Source organism: Staurois parvus, unplaced genomic scaffold (assembly GCF_062004578.1).
Source record: "Staurois parvus isolate SC_StPar_1 unplaced genomic scaffold, SC_StPar_1.0 ptg000423l, whole genome shotgun sequence".
Lineage (NCBI taxonomy): Eukaryota > Metazoa > Chordata > Amphibia > Anura > Ranidae > Staurois > Staurois parvus.
The window spans coordinates 5,124,968-5,150,698 of NW_028318219.1; the positions used below are offsets into that span (position 1 = coordinate 5,124,968).

Below are 25,731 nucleotides of genomic sequence, written 5' to 3' on the forward strand. Positions count from 1 at the left end.
CTGAGAGGAGATATAATAGTGATATACAAATTTCTCTGGCGATTCTAGCAAAGGGAGAAAACTTTTCAGTCTCGGGGAGTTTAAGAAGACATGTAGCCACTCAGTGAACTTATATAGTTACATAGTTAGTCTGGCTGAAAAAAGACAAAAGTCCATCCAGTTCAACCATTAAAAAAAAAAGAAAAAGTTATAATCCTATACCCACAGTTGATCCAGAGGAAGGCAAAACAACGCAGCAAAGCATGATCCAATTTGCTCCTGTAGGGGAAAAAATTCCTTCCTGATCCCCCGAGAGGCAATCAGATATTCCCTGGATCAACTTTATCTATACAGTTGCAAGAAAAAGTATGTGAACCCCTTGGGATTACGTGGAGTTTTGCATGAATTGGGCATAAAATGTGCTCTGAACGTCATCTAAGTCACAACAATAGAAGAACACAGTCTGCCCAACATAATACTACACAAACATTAGATGTTGCCATGGTTTAATTGCACATAACATGTAAAAATTCACAGTGCAGGGAGGAAAAAGTATGTGAACCTTTGGACTTAATAACTGGTTGACCCTCCTTTGGCACCAATAACCTCAACCAAACGTTTCCTGTAGTTGCAGATCAGACCTGCACAACGATCTGGAGTAATTTTGGACCACTCCTCTTCACAAAACTGTTTCAGTGTAGCAATATTCTTGGGATGTCTGGTGTGAATCGCTCTCTTAAGGTCATGCCACAGCATTTCAATCGGGTTGAGGTCAGGACTCTGACTGGGCCACTCCAGAAGGCGTATTCTGTGCTGTTGCAGCCATTGTTTTGTTGAATTACTTGTATGCTTTGGGTCATTGTCCTGTTGCATCACCCATCCTCTGCGGAGCTTCAGTTGGCGGACAGATGGTCATACGTTTTCCTGCAAAATGTCTTGATAAACTCTGGAATTAATTTTCCCATCAATGACAACAATCCGTCCAGGCCCTGAGGCAGCAAAGCAGCCCCAAACCATGATGCTCCCTCTGCCATGTTTTACAGTGGGGATGAGGTTTTGATGTTGGTGTGCTGTGCCTTTTTGTCTCCACACATAGTGTTGTGTGTTCTTCCCAAACAACTCAATCTTGGTTTCATATGTCCACAGTATATTTTGCCAGTAGTGCTGTGGAACATCCAGGTGCTCTTTTGCAAACTTCAAACGTGCTGCAATATTCTTTTTGGACAGCAATGGCTTCCTCCGTGGTGTCCTCCCATGTACTCCATTCTTGTTTAATGTTTTCCTTATTGTAGATGTGTCAACAAAAATGTTAGCATGTGCCAGAGATTTCTGTAGGTATTTAGCTGACACTCTGGGATTCTTCTTTACCTCATGCAGCATTCTGCGCTGTGCTCTTGCAGTCATTTTTACAGGACGACCACGCCTAGGGAGAGTAGTAACAGTGCTAAACTTTCTCCATTTGTAGACAGTCTGTCTTACCGTGGACACATGAACATCAAGGCTTTTGGAGATACTTTTGTAACCCTTTCCAGCTTCATGCAAGTCAACAATTCTTGATCGCAGTTCTTCTGAGAGCTCTTTTCTGCGAGGCATGGTTCACATCAGACAGTGCTTCTTGAAACCAGTAAACCCAAAACAGGTGTGTGTTTTTTAAGGGCAGGACAGCTGTCAGCAACACATCCAATATCATCACACTGATTGGAGTCAAGGTTGGCTCACTCCTGGCTCCAATTAGCTCTGGGAGAAGTCATTAAGCTAGGGCCTCACATACTTTTTCCTCCCTGCACTGTGAATGTTTACATGTTATGTGCAATTAAACCATGGCAACATCCAGTGTTTGTGCAGTATTATGTTGGGCAGACTGTGTTCTTCTATTGTTGTGACTTAGATGACGTTCAGAGCACATTTTATGCCCAATTCATGCAAAACTCCACGTAATCCCAAGGGGTTCACATACTTTTTCTTGCAACTGTAAATGTTATATCCAGTTATATTCTGTGTATCCAAGAAAGAATCCAAGTCTTTTTTAAAGCAATCCACTGAGCTGGCCAGAACCAACTCGTTGGAGAAGTTGGAGAAGTAGTTTTACTGTCCGGGTACTCCGGTTTCCTCCCACACTCCAAAGACACTCTGGGAGGTAAATTGGCCCCTGTCTAAACTGGCCCTAGTATGTGTATGTAAGAATGTGAGTTAGGGACCTTAGATTGTACGCCCCTTGAGGGTTAGGGACTGATATGAATGTACAACGCTGTATGTAAAGCGCTGCGTAAATTGACAGCGCTATATAAGTACCTGCAATAAATAAATAATAAATACAAATGTCAGTGCGGTAAGGATGTGGAACTCCCTTCCACAATCAGTGGTGTCAGTGGGAACAATAATTTAAAAAAAAACTCTTAGATAGGCATCTTAGTGAATGCAATATACAAGGATATGGGACAGGGGTATGGACATGAGCACACACCCACCCACACAGGTTGGACTGGATGGACTGGTGTTTTTATTCAATCTCATCAACTATGTAACTATGTGTGTACCTCAGGCATGGCTGACAGCGCTGCTTGACATTTCAGTGCACCAGAGGCAGTGTTGGCAGCTAAGACAGGAAGGTATGAACTCACGGAATTTCTTGCAGAATCAACAGGTGTTTTCGGGAGGAACAACATGGGGAAATGTGCATGTACTGCACTGCCTTTTTTTTTTTTTTTTGCCCAGACATACACTTTAAAAAATAGACTTACTTGGGAGTAAATAGAAAAACATTTTAAAATCAGGACCCCATGGTTCCTGTACAGGGACCCCAGATCCCCATGATACACTCTGGAGGGGAAGTTGCCCCTCTACCCCACCCTTTTTTTTTCTCTCATTTTCTCCTCTCTTCTCCTCCATTTATCCTTCCTGTCTTTTTTTAAAAAATGGAATGTAATAAGAATCAGAAATGCAGAAAATTTCATTTAAAGACATGTATGTATTCTTTTGCACATATTCGGAATTCCGATAAGTGTGATTGGCTCAAATTCCTTGAGCTTTATCTATACTTAGGCTTGCCATACACTATACAATTTTCTGTCCAATTTCTGCCCAATTACCTTTAGATTTGCCTTCAACTATGTAGTGCAAGGACCTGCCTAATTGGATACAATTGAAAGTGTTGCTAGGTTTGACCTCCTATTATATGGTTTTTGGTAAATCTAAACCAAAAATCTCAAGAAAATTGTATAATGTGTGGCCAGCCTTACAATAGAAGATATTGATTTCACATTCAGTGTTTGTTTTCTGTTTAATGCAATGTTTCTCAACCTTTTCAACACCGAGGAACCCCTTGAAAAAACTTTCTGGTCTCAGGGAACCCCTGCTAAAGTTACTATATCTACAACTCATGGTACATTAATGTGATGGTCATTGAGAAGAATGCTCTCTACACTTGTCATTGGGATGAATTACCCCCTACTGATTGCAAAACAGATCAAAGGTGTCAGTGGGAACTCATCTGAGAGGCAGAAATTGCTCAAGGAACCTCTAGCAACCTCTGGAGGAACCTTTGGGTTTCATGGAACCCTGGCTGAGAAACCCTGGTTTAATGTAACGATTTGCTTGGCTCTACTGGAGTTTGAAAATAAAGAATTTATATATAAAAAAAAGACTTACTTTGAAGGGCCCTTGTAGGGCCACCCATAGATATCAAATTGGATGAATTAGGTGTATCTCATGTCTCTAGACTTTTTTATTATTCCTTTTCAGAAACACCCCTTCCTTATTAACCACTTCCAGTCCGGACACTTTCACCCCCTTCCTGCCCAGGCCAATTTTCAACTTTCAGCGCTATCACACTTTGAATGACAATTGTGCGGTCATGCAACACTGTACCCATATGAATTTTTTAGCATTTTTTTTGAGACAGATAAAACTTTATTTTGGTGGTATTTATTCACCACTGGGATTTTCATTTTTTTGCTATGTAAATGAAAAAGTCCAAAAATTTTGAAAAAAAGTGTTTTTCTTATAAAATTTTGCAAATAAATAATCTTTCTTCATAAATCTCGGCCAAAATGTATTCCGTTATCTTTTTAGTAAAAAAAAAAATAACCCAAATTAGTTTATAACCAAAAATTATAATTTTTAAACATTTTGTTTACATTTTTATTTTTTTTTATATATTATTATTTTTTTATTTTTACATACTGTCACCCTAGCAGTTCGGTGCCACCATGGTGACACTGTACTACCTGTGGGGGGTGATGAAAATTTTTTTTTTCTTTTACACTGATTGCTTTTATACCCATAAAGGCTGTAAAGCAATCATTTCTCCTTCTCTCTGGCTGCATTCTTGCAGCCATAGAGAACTACTGTTTGAGCTGTGATTGGTCACAGCTTGTCACATGGCACAAGGCTGTTGTGAATAGCCTTGTACCATGTGACCTCTGTGATCATTCACAGATTTCACACGTAGTAAGCAATGATGTCAGAAGTGACATCTTGCTTACTACTCTGCATGTGATCACTGATTGGCCAATCAGTGATCACATGATCGGGACCTCGCACAGAAGTCCCGTCTGACGATTGTTGTTCCACTGTGTACGGAGGACACAGCGGGCACCGGATCGCGGTACTGCTCGCTCCCAGGGAGCGTGCACAAGCAGGGTGCGGGGAGGCCACCCGACTCTGCACTGCCATTGTCCGGCCGTTTATATACAACGACCAGACGGGAGGTGGTTAAGAACATATGTAGCAGGTAGGGATGAGCTTGGATATGGTCTGAACCCTTGTTCGGATGAACCCGGAGGAAGCTTTCAGTGCAAATCAGCTGCGGTCAAGCTGGTCAAGGCAATAACTGCTTTACAGCTGCATGTACACAGAGGGGTACAGATGCTTATGACGTCATTGACCTAACATGAAGTTATCAGGTGACATCTATAGAAGTCATCTTCTCCTAAAGACTTCTGAAACTGTTCCTGTGTATGTAGTTCCTCTTGCCGCTATGCATATCAATGACAGTAACTTAAAGTGGTTGTAAAGGCTCAAGGTTTGTTACCTTCATGCATTCTAAGCAAGAAGGTATAAAACCTTCTGTGTGCAGCATCAGCCCCCCAATCCTTACCTGAGCCCCCTCTGATAAAGCAATATTCACAATAGACTCGGCTGTATGGGGACTCTCCCTTCTCATGTTAGACAGGCTCATTCGATTTGCTTGCAAGCTGGTTGGTAAGTTGAGCTGGGAATTTTTCTCTTTTATTGTTGGATATGTGTCTCCCTTCCATGTGCTCCTTGCTGTGAAGGCCAGTTATAGACGGGGGCAGTGGCCATTTTTTATATTGTTGACTTGTTGGTGGGAGGGGGCACTGGACACCTTGGCTGCCATTGTGCTATATACTGGGTGTGCGGTGCGCTCCTGTACCTTTAAGGAGGGGTTGGCTCCCTCAGGTTCACCTGCCCTCAGTCTGTCCATTAAATACATGTGCCTCTACTATGGGGGCTCTCAAAATGTGTAGAGTTAGGAACTGCAGAATATCGGGGTGCCGTGAAGAGGCACTGCAGCTTATGCATGTGTTTGCAAATGTGCACCAACTAAACCCCTGTTTTTAAGGCATACTGTTAGACAGGTTAATTCGGTTCAGGGGCGGACTGACCATTTGAAATTTCGGGCACTGCCCGAGGGCCCGGGGTCAGTAGGGGGTCCCATAAGATGCCCCTGGTACCTTTTTCATAGGATTTTTTGAGTTTGGGCAAGGACACATGGGCCCCATGATCCCCTATTGCCCGGGGGCCCCATGAGTTGTCAGTCCGCCCCTGATTCGGTTTGTTTGCAGGCTGGTTGGTAAGTTGAGCTGGGAATTTTTCTCTTTTATTGTTCTTCCTTCTCATTGGCTGAGACAGCAGTGGGAACCCATTGGCTGCTGCTGCTATCAATCACAGCCAGTGAGCCAATGAGGGGGAGAGCAAGAGGGTGGGGCCGAGCCGCGGTTCTGTGTGTCTTATGGACGCATAGAGCAGCGGCTCAGAAGCGAGCATGCAGCGGTGCCCCCAGAGCAAGCAGCTTTCTCTGGAGGCGCTGCTTGAGGGGGAGGAGCCAGGAGTGCCTGAGGCGACTTGAAAAGAAAAGGATCGGGGCAGCTGTGTGCAAAACCACTGCACAGAGCAGATAAGTATAACATGTTTGTTATTTTATTTAAAAAAAAAACATGAAAAAACAAAACTTTAGCATCACTCTAATATAGTCATGTGACCATAATAGGTCAGTGAAGCTATAAGCATCCCCAACCCTTTTGTATGCCTGCAGCTGCTTGCTGGTAATGCCCTGAGCACAACTTATTGGGCCAGCACTGAAAATTTCCTTCTGGGTTCAGCTGAACATTATTATTATTATTATTATACAGTATTTATAAAGCGCCAATAGTTCGCTCAGCGCTGTACATTACAAAGGGAGACAGAACATGTGACAGAACAATACCAATACAATGCAAAACATGAGGGGATCAAGGGCCCTGCTCTTTTGAGCTTACAATCTAGGAGGGAGGGGGTGGTGGCACAGGAGGAGATAGCTGTGGGGGATGGAGTGGTAGGAAGAGTGGAGGAGGGAGGCAAGTTAGCAGGGGGTGGGGTAGGCTTCCCTGAAGAGATGGGTTTTCAGGGTGCGCCTAAAGGAGAGGAGAGTAGGTGATAATCTGATGGGTTGGGGCAGGGAGTTCCAGAGGATGGGTGACACCCTGGAGAAGTCCTGGAGGCGGGCATGGGAGGAGGAGACCAGGGAACTAGAGAGAAGGAGGTCTTGTGAGGAGCGGAGTGTGCGTGCTGGGCGGTACTTGGATATTAGGTCAGTGATGTAGTTCGGGGCAGTATGGTAGACAGCTTTGTACGTCAGCGTTAGGATTTTGAATTTGATCCGTTGCACAATCGGAAGCCAGTGGAGGGATTGGCAGAGGGGGGTGGCGGAGACAGAGCGGTTGGAAAGGTGAATGAGTCTGGCAGCCGTGTTCAGGATGGACTGAAGAGGGGATAGCCAGCGGCGAGGCAGGCCAGTGAGGAGGGAGTTGCAGTAGTCGAGTCGTGATATGATGAGGGAGTGGATGAGCTGTTTAGTGGTTTCTGGGGTTAGGAACGTGCGGATTTTGACGATGTTGCGGAGGTGGAGTCTGCACGAGTTTGTTAAAGATTGGACTTGGGGCTGGAAGGATAGGTTGGAGTCCAGAATGACACCCAGTACTCTGGCCTGCAGGGCGGGTTTGATGGTAGCGTTGTTGGATGTGACGGAGAAATCAATGGGGGGTGGTGTCCGGGCTGGGGGGAAGACAAGAAACTCGGTTTTGGAGAGGTTCAATTTAAGGAAGTGGAGCGACATCCAGTCTGATATGTCGCTCAGTAGGTGTGTGATTCGGGCTGAGACCAAGGGGGTGAGGTGGGGGGTTGAGAGATAGATTTGTGTGTCGTCGGCATAGAGGTGGTAGTTGAAGCCGTGAGAGTGTATGAGTTGGCCAAGGGAGGAGGTATAGATGGAGAAGAGAAGGGGCCCGAGGACAGAGCCTTGAGGGACCCCAACAGAGAGGGGGAGTGAGGGGGAGGTGGTAGCATTATAGGTAACGCTGAAAGAGCGTTGTGACAGGTAGGATGAGATCCAGGAGAGAGCAGAATCTCTGAGGCCGAGGGAGTGTAGTTTTTTGAGGAGGAGGGGGTGGTCGACTGTGTCGAAGGCCGCAGAGAGGTCAAGGAGTAGGAGCACTGAATAGTGTCCATTAGCTTTGGCGGTTAGCAGGTCGTTGGAGAGTTTGAGTAAGGCAGTTTCGGTGGAGTGTAGGGGACGGAAGCCGGACTGTAGGGGATCGAGGAGGTTGTTGTCGTTGAGGTGAGAGCATAGGCGGGTGTAGACTAGGCGCTCGAGGAGTTTAGATGTAAATGGGAGCAGGGAGATGGGTCTGAGGTTGTTCGGGTCATTGGGGTCCAGGGAGGGCTTTTTAAGTATGGGGGTGATGTGTGCATGTTTCAGAGGGGAGGGGAAAGTGCCTGAGGAGAGGGAGAGATTGAAGATGTGGGTGAGGGAGCGTAGGATGGAGGAGGAGGAAGGTCGTAGGAGTTGTGAGGGGATAGGGTCGAGGGGGCAGGTGGTGAGGCGGGCATCAGAGAGGGTCTTGGAGACTTCCTCGATGGTAGTAAGGTCAAAGGTGTGGAGTGTTGGGGGAGCTTCAGTATGAGGAATGTAGGGTGGGGTGGAAGAGGAGGTCAGAGCAGTGGTGGGGCCGTGGGAGAGGGGTGATGAGGGGGTAGCTGAGTGAGGGTGAAGGGGGTTGGAGAGAGTTTGAGCAGCGACGAAGTCCCTGCGGGTTATGTCGAGAGGGAGGGGGGATAAGGGGGTAGCTGTGTGAGAGGGGAACATGAGTTTGGATTGAACCCAAGCTTATTCCTGGGGCAGCCTGCTGCGATACGGCTCATCTCCGTTTTTTTCCCATTTATATGTTGGAATAAAAGGTGCATGGGCAATGTAGGGCACATTTGTGAATTACACCACTGTGCTTTATAAATGTCCGACTTTTTTTCTTTTAGTGAATGTTTTGCTTGCATGTTCACATTATTACTTACTTTTTCATTGCCATTCCACTTTGACTTAAAGCGGATTTCCGCCCTAAAGGGGGAAGTTCCACTTTAAGTCCTTTTCCTCTCCTCCCCTGCCACATTTGGTATGTCGTATTTTTGGGGGGAGTGGGTACTTTCTTTTGACAGGTTGCCTAAACGATCCTAGCGGAAGTTCTCCTCTCCCATGCTTTGCTCTCATGCCTAGTGTGGTCAGTTTGAAATAGGAAAGCAGGAGGAATGGCAGGATCACCAAGTATTTCAATACAAAGAGAACAGGATACTGTTTCATGTATGTCCATGGTACAGCAGGCTCATATTAGAAATATGAAATGTTGGGTTTAAATATTCTTTAAGTTGGCCACTCATGAATAGATTTCTTTCATTTAGCCCGTGGGTTGAAGTAAACTAATCTAACAAATTCCTCCATCCACCCTAAACAGCAAATGGCGAATCTCTCCTGCCAGCTTATGTATTCTGACAGCAGGCACCGGCAGGTACCCAAACAGTGACTGCAGCTGATTGGCTGCAGTCACTATTTGGCCAACAAACTTCCCTTCATTCCTTTGATCTTCAGAGTGAAGTTTGTTGAGGTGGGTGGTGCCAGCAGGGCCACCCACAGATCAAATTTTGGCTGATTCTGCTGGAATGCTTGAACTTCGACGTTCCATCTATGACCAGCTTTAATCTGTATATTTTCTTTTAACTCTTCCTTAGTTTTTTCTAATCAGGCTTAATCTGTCTTCACGTAGATAAACAAGCCGGTACAATATCCAGTGACCCTGGGACATTGCTATTCACAGCTGACCTCTGACGCACATCATGTGTTCAGCACCCCATCAATGAACGGAGCGCCAGGAACCCAGAAAGTGCCGGTCGGGGAAACTCAGCTTGGGGGACTTCAGCAACTTCATGCCCCCCAAATACATCATCAAAATGGATTCCCTGAATATTTCAGCATACGGTCTGCAGGTCCTCAACCGATGTAGACTGCCTTGCTGGAAGGAGAACACTTGTTGAGCCAAGACTGACCCTTTGGAGTGACCATGGGCTGACCTTCTGGGCCAGAATCTGTGTGTGTGTGTGTGGGGTGGTGTACAAAATGTAGGAGTATGTCTGGATGGGCAAATGCGTATGTAAATGTTTGTAAAGACACAACCACATGTATATATTTCATACTCTGTATGTTGGTGTGTGCATGTGCATAGGTATACAGGATATCAATTAGTTATGTGCCTACGTATGTCGATAATATGTGCCTCTGCCTCAGCTCTTGTCTATCACATGACCAATGCTTTGGGTGCCCAGAACACCCTGGGTGGTTTGCTTCATTGACGTCTATCCTTTGTTCCCTATTGCGAAGATTCTTTGCTTAGCTACCTAACATTTCTCTTTCTGTCTGCTGTGTTGTAAATTCTTGACTATAACTCTAGTTATTGCTATCCTCTTTTTTGTCAAAGAATACCATTTTTTTCATTACTTGCTTAAAGGTTTCCTATGTTTCTCTATAATGCGGCTTGCTATCTGTAGCGTTCTATCTTTTTGCTCCTGCAGCGTGCACAGGTGTGTATTTTATTTTTTTGGGGCTCCGTCCTATTTAGGACCTGTGTAAATGGGCTTTTGTTCACATCAGAACTGTCTTTCTCCCCATACAAGGAATGCAAAAGCAGTTTGAAGCAGCTTATGAGGTTTAATGCACCTGAGAAGGGACCCATATGGAACTTGGAAGCATCTCAAACTGATATCAACTGCTAATGGAATGCACTGGAAAGCATGCTGCATTCACCCATCTGCATGAGCCTATACTCTGTTATCATCGGACGTGAGCACAAAAAAAACCCTCAGTATATCTGGTCACATGTACACCATTGCTTCATTTGATGAACACGGCTGTCAGAACCAGGGGCGGACTGAAAACTCATGGGGCCCCTGGGCAATAGGGGATAATGGGGCCCCTGTGTCCTCGCCCACACTCAAACCACACCCAAAAAAGCCTATGAAAGGTACCAGGTACATATCATGGGGCCCCCTACTGACCCCGGGCCCTTGGGCAGTGCCCGAGTTCCCCAATGGTCAGTCCACCCCTGGTCAGAACCAATTACCACAATGGAACTATAACCCGTATCAGCTCTTTAAAATAAGACAGCAAGTACATTGTATTGGTTTCTGTAGGTTACACCTTTAACTTCAATGTTCATAGACCAGCCCTAACGATACGTTGACGACCACTTATCAAAACTTGAACCATTCTGGTGGTGTGGCTGCATTCAGAGGTCACTTGTGTCCTTTTTATCTATCTCTTCATCATCATGGTCTTTTGTTTCCTTTATCTCTCTAATTTTTCTACTTTCTATTCATAGTTGTTTTTTTCTGTAGTTTTTGTCCTTTGCCACCAAATGAAGTTTATTTACGTTCCTTACATTCTGTATCCACTGCTTGTGGTTTCTTCACCTTAATTCCTCTAGAATTGCCTCTAGTGTTCTCTTTTACCCGCTCCTGCTTGTAGGTGCCTCTATTCCAGCGACCTGTATTCTTGTTGATGCTGGTCACCATTTCTGTATTTTCGCCACTTTCTGGAGTTTCCAGTATCTTTCAATTCTCTCTCTATAGTTTTATAAAATAGTTTATTTTTCCATTCGGTAGTTTCCTGTTCTCTTTTTATTCCAGCTGACTGAAGTTTCCTGTTCTCTCTTTATTCCAGCTGTACATATTTTATTTAGCTCCGTTTCCGTTTTCTGTCGTTTGCCTGTGTCTATCCCAGCTGCCTGTAGTTTCCTTTACATTCCTATGCCAGCTGCCTGTAGTTCACTGTGTATTTATATTCCAGCTATCTATAATTTCCTTTATTTCTCTATTCTAGCTGCTTGTAGTTTGCTGTATCTTTCTATTTAGCTGTCTGTAGTTTTCTGTATCTCTCCATTCCAGCTGTAGGAAATTTCCTGTATCTCTCCATTCTGGATGTCTGTAGTTTCCTGTATCTGTCCATTTCGTCTGTAGGTAGTTTCCTGTATTTCTCCATTCCAGTTGTCTGTAGTTTCCTGTATCTTTCCATTCTAGCTGTCTGTAGTTTCCTGTATCTCTTCATTCCGACTGTCTGTAGTTTGCTGTGTCTCTCCGTTCCAGTTGTCTGTAGTTTGCTGTGTCTCTCCATTCCGGCTGTCTGTAGTTTCCTGTATCTCTCCATTCCAGTTGTCTGTAGTTTCCTGTATCTCCCCATTCCGACTGTCTGTAGTTTCCTGTATCTCTCGTTTCCGACTGTTTGTAGTTTCCTGTATCTCCCCATTCTGACTGTTTGTAGTTTCCTGTATCTCTTCATTCCGACTGTCTGTAGTTTCCTGTACAGTATCTTCCCATTTAAACTGTCTGTAGTTTCCAATATCTCTCCATTCCGGTAGTTTGTAGTTTCCTTTATCTCTCCTTTCTGTCGGTTTGTAGTTTCCTGTATTATCCATTCCGGCGGTTTGTAGTTTCTTGCATGTCTCCTTTCCGTCGGTTTGTAGTTTCCTGTATCTCTCCTTTCCGTCGCTTTATAGTTTCCTTTATCTCTCCTTTCCGTTGGTTTGTAGTTTCCTGTATCTCTCCTCTCCGTTGGTTTGTAGTTTCCTGTATCTCTCCATTCTAGCAGTTTGTAGTTTCCTGTATCTCTCCATTCTAGCAGTTTGTAGTTTCCTGTATCTCTCCTTTACGGCAGTTTGTAGTTTCCTGTATCTCTCCTTTACGGCAGTTTGTAGTTTCCTGTACCTCTCCTTTACGGCAGTTTGTAGTTTCCTTTATCTCTCCTTTCCGTTGGTTTGTAGTTTCCTGTATCTCTCCATTCTAGCAGTTTGTAGTTTCCTGTATCTCTCCATTCTAGCAGTTTGTAGTTTCCTGTATCTCTCCTTTACGGCAGTTTGTAGTTTCCTGTATCTCTCCTTTCCGGCGGTTTGTAGTTTCCTGTATCTCTCCATTCTGGCTGTTTGTAGTTTCCTGTATCTCTCCATTCTGGCAGTTTGTAGTTTCCTTTATGCCTCTTTTGCAGTTGTCTGTATCTCTTTATGCAGTCTTCTTGTGATTCTCTTTTTTCAATATCTGTAGTTTTCTGTATCTCTTTTGCGCAGTAGTATGTAGTTACCATTTATCTTTTTTACATCTGTCTTCAGAGCTCTTCTGTTACTTTTTAATCCTGATCTTAGGTTTCTTGTATTTTATGTGCTGTTTGTAGTTCCCTCATATCATTTTTCCAGTTGCCTGGGTTTTCCTGTCCAGTCTAATTTCAGTATATTCTACATCTGGCGTGTCAAACTCAATCACAGGCCACATCAGTATTATGGTTGCCCTCAAAGGGCCAGTTGTGTCTGTAAGACTAGATATCCTGAGCACCCCAGCCCTTACATCAGATGTCAAGAGCCCCCCCCCAGCAGAAGTCAAGAGTCCCCCACCTTCCCTTACATCAGAGTGCACCCTCCTTACCTTGTGCTGCTGCCAGTAAGAAGCTGAGGGTAGAGCTGGAAGGCTGAAAGTGCTGGGTCTGGAGGAGGACCAGAGGAGGCTGGAGTCAGCTGCCAGAGGCTGCTGAATGTTGAGAACAGGGGAGTTGGAGATGAAGTTCCTGCACAGAGGGGCAGGATCGGTAGGGGGTAGGAAGAGATGAGCCTCTTTGTGGCTGCACAGAGAAGTGCAGGATCTGGTGGAGGACCTCTGTTCTTCTCTCTACTGCCCACTGCTGAGCCAAGGTGGGGGTGGAGATGAGCATTTGCAGGAGAGGTCTGAGGGCCACATGAAATGGTCTGAAGGGACAAATTTAGCAAGCGGGCCTTGTGTTTGACACGTGTTCTACATCTTCTGCCTCACTTTTTCTTTTATAACGTTACCAGTTGACCACGATGCACCTTATTGAACCTACCTAACTTTCTTTCCATTGCCACCAGTTTTCTCTTGCTATCCATTTCTCCTGTTTGTATCTTATTATTCCCTCTGTATGTAGTTACTTGCATCTTTCTACTTTCTGTCTTCAGCTTCCTATAGCCGTGGGATGAGAGTTGCGCAATCCAGATACTCTGGCCGAGAAAACAATCTCTCAGGTCCATTTCGTCAGCCATATGCTAACTGGGTGATACATCTTTGAGGGGTGTCAGTTGGGTGGGTTAGAAAACCTGCCCCATTCGCTATTGCCTTCCCCAACCCAGCAGGATGGCAGCTCCACTTGTGCCCCTCTACTGCTTCGCCTTCCCCTCTGAGTTGACATAAACATCAGTACTCAGCCAAGCCGTGCCTTCATGTTTATGGGTGTGCCAGAGGACCAAGGTGCTTGAGGAAGGTTGAATCATACCTGCACATTTGACCGCACTTAGAGGTATATGGGCACCTTAAGCTTTCTGTAATACTCTTTATCCTTTATCTGTAGCTATATACTGTACATTTTTATTCTCTCAATAATAGTGTCCTACACTTCTCCATTCCTTCTGTCTGTAGTTTCTTGTATATCAACTTCAGCTGACTGTAGTTTTCTGCACCTCCTCTATACCATCTATGTGTTATTTCCTATTATCGAGAGTCGTGGAAAGAACACGACTGAATACCAGCTGTCTGTATTCTTTTTTATTACTTCGTTCCTGCTACCTGTAATGTTCTATGTCTTCCTATTTCACCTGCTTCTTGTTTTCTTTATAACCATCTTACTATTTTATATCTTTATTTGCATTTCTTTATTTCAGCTGTCTGTACTCTCCTATATTCCTCTGTATTTAAGCAACCTGTAATAATGAGGATACAGAATGTTGCTCTGTTTCTGCACCTACCTGTGGCTCACCTGTCCCCCCTGCCCCCGCCCCCTGTTATCTCCTATTCTTGCAGATTATTTTCTTTTTTTTCTATTCTTTCTGTCTCCCTGTCCAGTCATTTTATTTCAGAGTTGTCCAATTACTGTACAGTATATCCCGCCACTGAATGGTTTTTCCATACTGCTATTTCTGTACAGTATATCCCGCCACTGAATGGTTTTTCCATACTGCTATTTCTGTACAGTATATCCCGCCACTGAATGGTTTTTCCATACTGCTATTTCTGTACAGTATATCCCGCCTCTGAATGGTTTTTCCATACTGCTATTTCTGTACAGTATATCCCGCCACTGGATGGTTTTTCCATACTGCTATTTCTGTACAGTATATCCCGCCACTGAATGGTTTTTCCATACTGCTATTTCTGTACAGTATATCCCGCCACTGAATGGTTTTTCCATACTGCTATTTCTGTACAGTATATCCCGCCACTGAATGGTTTTTCCATACTGCTATTTCTGTACAGTATATCCCGCCACTGAATGGTTTTTCCATACTGCTATTTCTGCCTATCCAATCATTACCAGTGGCACAATTTGAACAAGGGTGGTGGTATTATGGGATATTTGGACAGTTGCAATTTACAGAGCACATAAGAGTTGGGCATTGACATAGCTAAAGAATACTAATAGATAATGTATTATGAATTACTGCAAATGCTCCTAGGCATATTTTCTAATCATCTTCTGTGTTTTCACTCATAATGTCTGATGGAGTTTTGCTTCTATTTTTATAGTGAATTGAAGGCACCTGGATACAGTGTAGATGCCATTGTGTCATTTATTCCTGCAAAGTTGCATATGGTAGCTAGACAAAAAATGTACCCTCTGTAAATAAGAGAAACACCAAGATCACTGCTTAGGAATATACTGTACATGGCATGCAAGAGGCATGGGTGCGTAATATGACCAGCTAACATTATACCATGGTTCACCTCAGTTGATGCTTAAAGCATAGCTAAATCCAAAAATAAACATTTTGCTATATTTCAGTTTACCAGTCTTCAGATATGGTGGCTGCTTTAGTTTTTTTTTTCTAGTAAGCAAGTACAGAAAATATATGTTGATCCTGTTAGCTGAAAATCTGATAGATGTTTGATAGCGCTGGTAGTGGTTATTTCAAATTCATCAAAGATAGAATGTTTAGGGGTTCAGTTTATGGTAGGGGGCCTAGGCTACTGCCTTTTCACTTGCATTATTATTATTATTATTACTACTACAGGTACTTATATAGCGCTGTCAATTTTATGCAGTGCTTTACATATGTACATTCACATCAGTCTGATTGGTTTCTATGCAGAAGTTTATTACAGGTACTTATATAGCACTGTTAATTTACACAGCGCTTTACATATATATTGTACATTCACATCAGTCCCTAACCCTCAAGGGGTGTACAATATAAGGTCCCTAACTCACATTCATACATACACATACTAGGGCCAATTTAGACAGGAGCCAATTAACCTACCAGCATGTCTTTGGAGTGTGGGAGGAAACAGGAGTACCTGGAGGAAACCCATGCAGACACAGGGAGAACATGAAAACTCCAGGCAGGTGGTGCCATGGTTGGGATTCGAATCAACAACCCTAGTACTGCCAGGCGGAAGTGCTAACCATTTAGCCACTCTGCTCCCCTGCATTAATCTAGCGCTGCCAGCAAGAACCTACATACCCATGTGAATGAAGCCTAAGTGTATAGTTCAAAATGCCTAGCCTCACTTGAAATTTGTTTTAAATTTTGATTTATTAGGAGCAACAAACGGCCAAAGTGTTTCAGAGGAATGGACTCCCCCTTCTTCAGGGCTAACATATATAGAACAATAAAAATCAAATATATAAGGAAATAAAATAATAGCATTAGTAATCGTAGCTAAAAATCACTGGAGTTTATTTAGTAAAACTGGAGAGTGCATAATCAGGCTCAATCCTAACCACGGCACCACCTGCCTGGAGTTTGCATGTTCTCCCTGTGCCTGCGTGGGTTTTCTCCAGGTAATCCGGTTTCGTCCCACACCCCAAAGATATGCTGATAGGACGTATAGATGCCTGTTGTCCTGGACTTCAAGGAAAGTTTGATTTGTCCCTGGAAATTTCTGTCCTGTAAATATTCTTGTTTCGTTTATGCAGTCCAACCATAAAAAAGCATCTCTCCTTTTCTTTGTGTTATAGATATATATTATCACTTACAAAAAGATATAGATAAGATAGAACGAGTCCAGAGACGGGTAACAAAAATGGTGAAAGGTCCGGGGGATAAAACATATCAAGAGTGACTTCAGGAATGTAACATGTACAGTCTGGAGGAAAGAAGGGAAAGGAGAGACATGACTGAAACCTTTAAATACATCAAGGCGGTGAATAAGGTTCAGGAGGAAAGAAGGGAAAGGGGAGACATAATGGGGCAGCACAGTGGCTAAATGGTTAGCACTTCCGCCTGGCAGCACGAGGGTTGTTGGTTTGAATCCCAACCACGGCACCACCTGCCTGGAGCCCGTATGCTCTCCATGTGCCTGCGTGGGCTTCCTCCGGGTACTCCAGTTTCCTCCCACACTCCAAAGACATGCTGGTAGGTTAATTAGCTCCTGTCTAAATAGGCCCTAGTATGTGTATGTATGAATGTGAGTTAGGGACCTTAGATCATACATCCCTTGAGGGTTAGGGACTGATGTGAATGTATAAAATATATATATCCAGTATATATGTAAAGTGCTGTGCAGGGGCAGACTGACCATTTGGAAACTCAGGCACTGCCCGAGGGCCCGGGGTCAGCAGGGGGCCCCATGAGATGCCCCTGGTATCTTTTTCATAGGCTTTTTTGAGTTTGGGCAAGGACACAGGGGCCCCATGATCCCCTATTGCCCGGGGGCCCCATGAGTTGTCAGTCCGCCCCTGGCACTGTGTAAATTGAAGGTGCTATATAAGTACCTGTCATAAACCTCTGCATATAAACCAATCAGTTTCCTTTATTCCCAAAGTTTAATTGCTGAGGTTAGGAGCTAGTTGGTTTCTATGCCGAAGTGAGTCTGATTTTGCACTCTCCAGCTTTAGTAAATAAGCCCCAGTGTGTAGAATGCAATTTACCAAAATGAATCATGATAAAAATTATGATAAAGCATTACTAACTATCTGAGCGTGTGTATGTTATTGTTCTTTACATGTAAGCCCTGAAAAAGGGAAATCCATTACCCCCAAAAGGATTTGGACGTATCTGTTGGCCAAAAAGGTTTCAAACACAATGTTTATATTTAAACTACTAATCCCACCAACTACTATGTAACGTGGATTAACAAAGGCAGACATGTTTGAAGTCGAGCCCATGTGACAACCACGAACCCTTCCATAGATATTGTGGAGAACGAAGTGTAGACATATGGACAGGAATTGTGTTATTTGCAGGATTACCAAGTCAAAATAAAAGGGAAAAAAAGCCTGATAAAAAAGAAAATGATTGCAGCCACCACATCGAAGACTTAGTAAGTTGAAATATATTACATGTTTGTTTTTGGGTTTAATTACACTCTAAAAGTTTTTTTTGTAATCTGTGTCAGCTCCTGCAACTTTTATCTAATACATTGCAGTTGTAGCTTCCTTCTATATGATTTGTGTCTGTATATATAATATGAAAGTGTTTATCATTTTTTTTTATTATTTTGCTGAGCATAAAAGCTGATTTTTGCATAGAATAGTATGAGCAGTATACTAGAACAGCATTCTATACAGACAGAGCATAACAATTTATTTGCATCCCAGAGCAAAGAGTGAAAAGTTGCAGGAGGGTATGCACCCAGCAGTAGGGTAATATGTAGGATAAAAACCCCTTTAGCCCAGGTTCACATATATGTGGTGCAGCAAATCCCATGTGATTTGCACAGGAACCGCACCGCATTCCTGTACAAATCACATGTGATTCACATAGGAACCGCACCGCATTCCTGTACAAATCACATGTGATTCACATAGGAACCGCACCGCATTCCTGTACAAATCACATGTGATTCACATAGGAACCGCACCGCATTCCTGTACAAATCACATGTGATTCACATAGGAACCGCACCGCATTCCTGTACAAATCACATGTGGTTCACATAGGAACCGCACCGCATTCCTGTACAAATCACATGTGATTTGTATGCGGTGCGATTAGAGCCATACATTTTGTATGGCTCTATTCGCAATGCACCCGCACCAAAAACATGCAGGACCCTTTTTTGGTCCGCAGTAGAATCGGATCGCATGGGTATTCACACCTATGTGATCCGATTCTGTACATCACACCACGTTTTGCGGACCGATGTCAGAGTGTTGTTAACTTAACATACACACCCACAGCGGTTCGCATGAATGGGGTGCGATTGTGATGCGGTGCGGAATTTGAACTGAAAATGCTGCAAATTTCGCACCGCATCAGTGTGAACCAGGGCTAAAGGTTAGTGAACCTGTTTTAAAGCTGAAGTTTAGGTATGGCAATTTTGCATATTAAGGTAGGTACACACAGGAAGTGGGCTGAGCGAAAAAAACGTTCAGATTGCCATACTAACACATCCGATTTTAGTGCAGCGATCTCCCTGCTGAGCTATTCCGTTCTGTTGGGGGACCGTCTCTCCACCAGGACACTGATGCTCGTGTGCACACATTTGCTTGACATGGGCACCATTCAGGGAACACTTTGCATTATCTCAGTGAATGCAAAGGCTTTCTCTGAACTGACGAGGCGGGGCAGTGACTTCACCATCTGCACCTTGCTTAATCTGAGAACACTCAGAATTCATTGAGAAAGGTGTTCCCTGAATGGTGCATATGCCAAGTGGACGACCTCTTTTGTTCACCAAACAGCAGAGCAACCGCTTTACACAAGGCCTGGAAGCTAGTGGAGAATGGGGTAGTGAAGTCTACTAGAGTGATTTTTAGCATCCACTGGAATCCCACAGGCATAGCACAGACCTACCTACATCGGTTGCCATACTTAAACTTCAGCTTTAAGGTTTCTGCCTAAGAGCAGATATCACAAGATGTCTGATATTATTGCTAGAGAAGCTTCTCTTACGTGCCACTTCAAATCTAGTTTCATTTTGTTATCAGTGGGCCAATTTGCTTGATTTCATGGCTAAACCCTGACAACCACCATTCTCCTGTGCAATGAGAGTGCCTTTTTTGGCCACAGAGCCACTCTCATTGGAGAGGGGATTGGCAGGTGGCAGGATTGTCCTAGTGTTTGTGGACACCTGATCATCACACTTTCAGCATAAAGACATCCATCCCAAAAACCATGGGCATTATTTCTGAGTTCTCTCCCTAACAGATTTCACTCTTTCAGGAAGAAGTTTGGAGTTTGCTTGTGGAATTTGGGCCTATTCAGCCATAGAAGACCTGATTCCCAATCAACATTCCAAATATTCCCAAAGGTTTTTGGCAGGTTTGAAGTCGGGCCTCTGTGGTGCAGGCTGTTCGAGTTCCTTCACACCTTTATGGAGCTGACTTTGTGCACAGTTGTGATAGAACAGTAAAGGGACCCTCCCAAACTGATGCCACAAGGCTCAAAGTACAGAATTGTCTAAAATGTCTTTGCTTGCTGTAGCATTAACAAAACCCTTTACTAGAAACACCTGAACTCAATATTTTGGAGGGCTGTTCACTTTTTGCCCTATAGTAGGTGTGATAGTCAGATGTCAACAAACGTTTTGACATATATTATAATTGCAGGAAATTTGTGGTGTCTGCTCATAAGCAGGACCAAGTTTACAGTGATCGAAAGATTCCGTTTTAGGTGGACCTTTTAGACACACTGCTGCAAAGGAGCAAGGTAGACTAAGGGGGAGATTTACTAAAATTGGTGCAGTCAGAATCTGGTGCAGCTGTGCATGGGAGCCAATCAACTTCTAAGTTCAGCTTGTTCAATTAAGCTTTGACAAAAAACCTGGAAGCTGATTGGTTTCTCTGCAGAGCAGCGCCAGATTTTGCACTCTCCACTTTTAGTAAATCTACCCCCTAGTATGTATTTTTACCATTGTCCCTCTAAAAATGATATATACAGCTCAAAAAAATTAAAGGAACACTTTGAAAACACATCAGATGTCACTGGGGAAAACTCTCATGCTCGATATCTATATTTATATGGACGGGTAATGTGTTAGGAACGTAAGGATGCCCCATCATTTGATGGAAATGAAAATTATCAACCCACAGAGGTGTGAATTCAAAGACACCCCAAAAATCAAAGTGAAAAAAATTATGCAGCAGGCTGGTCCATTTTGCTGAAATTCCATTGCAGCATTCAAAATGGTCCTCAGTAGTTTGTTTGACCCCCCCGTGCTTGTATGTATGCCTGACAATGTCGGGGCATGCTCCTAATGAGATGACAGATGGTGTCCTGGGGGATTTCCTCCCAGATCTGGACCAGGACATCACTGAGCTCCTGGACAGTCTGAGGTGCAACCAGGCGGCATCGGATGTACCGAAACATGATATCCCAGAGGTGTTCTATTGGATTTAGGTCAGGCGAGTGTGGGGGCCATTCAATTGTATCAATTCCTTCATCCTCCAGGCACTGCCTGCATACTCACTCAACATGAGGCCGGGCAATGCCGTGCAACTAGAGGAACCCAGGACTCATTGCACCACTGTAGAGTCTGATAATGGGTCCAAAGATTACATCCCAATACCTAATGGCAGTCAGGATGCCATTGTCTAGGTTGTAGAGGTCTGTGCACCCCTCCAAGGATATGCCTCCCCAGACCATCACTGACCCACCACCAAAACAGTCATGCTGAACGATGTTACAGGCAGGAGAACATTCTCCACGGCTTCTCCAGACCCTTTCACGTCTGTCACATGTGTTCAGGGTAAACCTGCTTACATCTGTGAAAAGCACAGGACCCACTAGAGGACGTTGGGCCCTCAGGCCATCCTCATGAAGTTTGTTTTTGATTGTTTGGTCAGAGACATTCACACCAGTGGCCTGCTGGAGGTCATTTTGTAGGGCTGTAGCAGTGCTCATCCTGTTCCTCCTTGAACAAAGGAGCAGAATCCGGTCCTGCTGATGGGTTAAGGACCTTCTATGGCCCTGTCCAGCTCCACTAGAGTAATTGCCTGTCTCCTGGAATCTCCTCCATGCTCTTGAGACTGTGCTGGGAGACACAGCAAACCTGGCACTAGCACATATTGATGTGCCATCCTGGAGGAGTTGGACTGCCTGTGCAACCTCTGCAGGGTCCAGGTATCGCCTCACACTACCAGTAGTGACACTGACCCTAGCCAAATGCAAAACTAGTAAAAAAAAGTCAGAAAAGATGAGCAGGAAGAAAAATGCAAGTGTCCTCCACCTGTAAAATCATTCCTTTTTTGGGGGTTGTCTCATTGTTGCCCATCTAGTTCACCTGTTGTTAATTTCATTAACACCATAGCAGCTGCAACTGATTAACAACCCCCTCTGCGACTTACCTGACCAGATCAATATCCCAGGAGTTTAGCTGGCTTGATGCTATACTTTGATTAAAAAGTGTTCCTTTCATTTTTTTGAGCAGTGTATTATAGATATATCACATGTTAATACATTAAGTGTACATATATACTTCATTTGCAGTATAAAGCATGAAAGAAAAGGAGAAAGAAAGTCAATTACTAACACCTGGGATGAAGGGCATGCAGCACGGTACTATAGTTACCCCATCCATTCCTTATAAAAGCAGAACTCTAGCCAAATGCTAAAAAAGAATAACATATTATAAGTAAATGAAGAAAGTACAGCTTGACTGCCCAGATGGGCAGAAGCCCTTCAGGGTACGATCTTCTCCTGGACAAGAACCTCTCTGCTCCAGGCCTCAAACTATTTATACACTCCTCCAACCACCTACTGGGAACCCTCCCCCAGGGATTGGCTGGGACCTTCTCCTGGACAAGAACCTCTCTGCTCCAGGCCTCAAACTATTTATACACTCCTACAACCACCTACTGGGAACCCTCCCCCAGGGATTGCCTGGGACCTTCTCCTGGACAAGAATCTCTCTGCTCCAGGCCTCAGACTTTTTATACACTCCTCCAACCACCTACTGGGTGAGTGTATAATTGCTGAAGTAAGAGTGAAGGTTTAGGCCAGTGTTTCTCAACCTTCTTTCAGTCAAGTCACCCTTTAAAATTATGGACAGTCCCGAGGCACTCTTTAAAATTATGGACAGTCTTGAGGCACCCCATTCTAAAATGGGGTGCCTCAAGACTGTCCATAATTTTAAAAGGGCACCCCATTCTAAAATGTAAACAACTATTCTAACAGCAACATCCACACATGTAGGACACCCAACATTGGAGGTGATTTATTCTTTCAAAGCAAATACACTTTTGCACACTGGTACGGACTAGTATGCCAATTTTTCTCTTCTCCTTCAGTTTTTCTCCATCACTAACCTAATGTAACCCCAAGGCTGATGGAGAGGGATGGGGGAGGGTCAAACTAGGATGCTGTGCAGGCAGCTGACATCCTTCTTATCAACTGATGATGTCATTGGTTGTCAGGACATCGGCGGCTAGAAGGTTGTAATGGTGCACAATGAAAACCTGTGGCTTTGTGTAACTAAAAGGTAGGCTTGTATACAAGTATTGGGCAATTTTTAGACATTTTGCCAAGGCACCCCTGAAGAAACCTCAAGGCACCCCTGAAGAAACCTCAAGGCATCTTGGTTGAGAAAGGCTGGTTTAGGCTACAGTCACGCGGCCATTTACTGTACATGCCTCTAAATCAGTGGTTCTCAACCTTCCTAATGCCGTGACCCTTTAATACAATTCCTCATGTTGTGGTGACCCCCAACCATAAAATTATTTACCCATTAATTATAATTCATGAGTGTCGTTTTACCTCCAATACTGCTGCTTTCAACACAGTAGCTGCTTTAACAGAGTAGCTGCTTTCAACACAGCAGCTGCTTTCTACACAGTAGCTGCTCTTTACACATCGGAAATATGTGTTTTCTGATGGTTTTAGGCGACCCCTGTGAAAGGGTCGTTCGACCCCTAAAGGGGTCGCGACCCACAGGTTGAGAACCACTGCTCTAAATGGTCACCTCAATCACACCCTCCTCCTTTGCAGCACTATGCCTATCATAAAATAGAAGGTGCACCTTGATTTTGGCTTTCATTAGACACATGAAAGAGGGAATCATTTCATCTACCAAAAAAAGTGTCAATCTAGCTGTTCAGTAGGAATTAGACATGTGCGTTTTGTCTTGTAACGATTCGATTTTCAGAGATTCGGATGTATACGGCTCTCCAAATGGACAGTAATGAATGTCAATGAATCTGAAAAAAGTGGCAAGGAAATTAGTGAATGCATTCATTTCATTTGGATGACGTCACATGATGTGATAGTGGTTCAGGCCAATGGGGAAATGAATTAAATTTTCAAATATCTGCATAATTCCGATTCGAATAAATTTGTAATTGTCTCAGTCGGTCAGTTCAGTTCCAGTCTAATGCAATTCTTAGGTTTGAACAATTCAGGGCCGCCAAATTCGGCATTATTTATTGTGTTGTGTCTGAAAATATCCAATCCTTCAAAATAGTTTTGAAATACAGGTATGAATATCAAATCCGCTCGAAATATATAGCAATCTTCTAAAAAAAAAACAAAAACCATTTTTCGAATCCACCCGGACCAACACAAGTACAAAACGAATCTCAAGAACGAATCGGTTCAATATAACGAATATGACTAAATGAAATTCTTCAATGAATGAATGCATCCGACATGAAATGAACATTTCCAGCATGCACATATCTAGTAGGGATGAATAAAATGAGGAACAGAGGAATTAATGACAGTTTAAGGTTCAATATCATGGAAATGTTGGCTTTCCAAAATCCTTATTTGCTGCTGTTGCAAGCAGGAGAGCCCATTCAAAGGAGCCAATCGAAAAAACGTATGTTGGAAAGTCAATGTGACCATAGTACTGCGGCACCACTGTTTCTGCCATGATATATAGTATTTTATTTCAGACTTGGAAGTGCGCCATGTGCAACCTTCTGGACGGGACATTTATGGGCCCTTGGGGTTTATATTGGCTCAGCAGTTAAATAGGCTGCCTCTGCATACTACTGACAAGGCTTCTTCATACAAGGCTATTGTATGTTCATCATCTACATCATACAAGGCTATTGTATGTTCATCATCTACATCATACAAGGCTATTGTATGTTCATCATCTGCATCATGCAAGGCTATTGTATGTTCATCATCTGCATCATACAAGGCTATTGTATGTTTATCATCCGCATCATGCAAGGCTATTGTATGTTCATCATCCGCATCATACAAGGCTATTGTATGTTTATCATCCGCATCATACAAGGCTATTGTATGTTCATCATCCGCATCATGCAAGGCTATTGTATGTTCATCATCCGCATCATACAAGGCTATTGTATGTTCATCATCCGCATCATACAAGGCTATTGTATGTTCATCATCCGCATCATACAAGGCTATTGTATGTTTATCATCCGCATCATACAAGGCTATTGTATGTTTATCAACCGCATCATACAAGGCTATTGTATGTTCATCATCCGCATCATACACGGCTATTGTATGTTCAACATCCGCATCATACAAGGCTATTGTATGTTCATCATCCGCATCATACAAGGCTATTGTATGTTCATCATCCGCATCATACAAGGCTATTGTATGTTCATCATCCGCATCATACAAGGCTATTGTATGTTCATCATCCGCATCATACAAGGCTATTGTATGTTTATAATCCGCATCATACAAGGCTATTGTATGTTTATCACCCGCATCATGCAAGGCTATTGTATGTTCATCATCCGCATCATACAAGGCTATTGTATGTTCATCATCCGCATCATACAAGGCTATTGTATGTTCATCATCCGCATCATACAAGGCTATTGCATGTTCATCATCCGCATCATACAAGGCTATTGCATGTTTATCATCCGCATCATACAAGGCTATTGCATGTTTATCATCCGCATCATACAAGGCTTTTGCATGTTTATCATCCGCATCATAAAAGGCTATTGTATGTTTATCATCTACATCATACAAGGCTATTGTATGTTTATCATCCGCATCATACAAGGCTACCCAATATAAGACCAGGGACTCTTGTACCCAGTTCTGGTAGAATGTAGCACTACATGTTGCACACAGAAAGACAAGGTGTTAAATGACTTGCAGAATAAATTTCATTTTTGTAAATAATAAAATTTTGTGTGTGTGATTCATTTTTTGATGACCCAAAGTTGTTGTGGAGTATAATCACTCTGCAGACGTGTTCAAGTGTTACTAAACCCACAACAGTAACATCAGTCTGTATATGCAGTAAAGCATGTATGTTATACTCACTGCGGAACCT

The 25,731-nt window shown here is 43.5% G+C and overlaps 1 protein-coding gene across 2 annotated transcripts in view; it reads left to right on the forward strand.

Moving 5' to 3' along the window:
• TMEM145 (transmembrane protein 145) overlaps positions 1 to 25,582 on the forward strand; it is a 212,750-nt gene extending 187,168 nt beyond the window's left edge. Inside the window, exons 15-16 of one of the 2 annotated variants that reach the window (XR_016314191.1) lie at positions 9,291 to 25,422; positions 25,456 to 25,582. Coding sequence is in view for 1 of the 2 variants with exons in the window: in XM_089687374.1 (XP_089543500.1) it covers positions 9,291 to 9,527 (237 nt within the window). In the remaining variant the exon portion in view is untranslated. Of the gene's footprint in view, positions 1 to 9,290 lie in introns of both variants that reach the window. The other variant, XM_089687374.1, reaches the window with a different exon arrangement.
• The last annotated feature ends 149 nt before the right edge of the window (positions 25,583 to 25,731 follow it).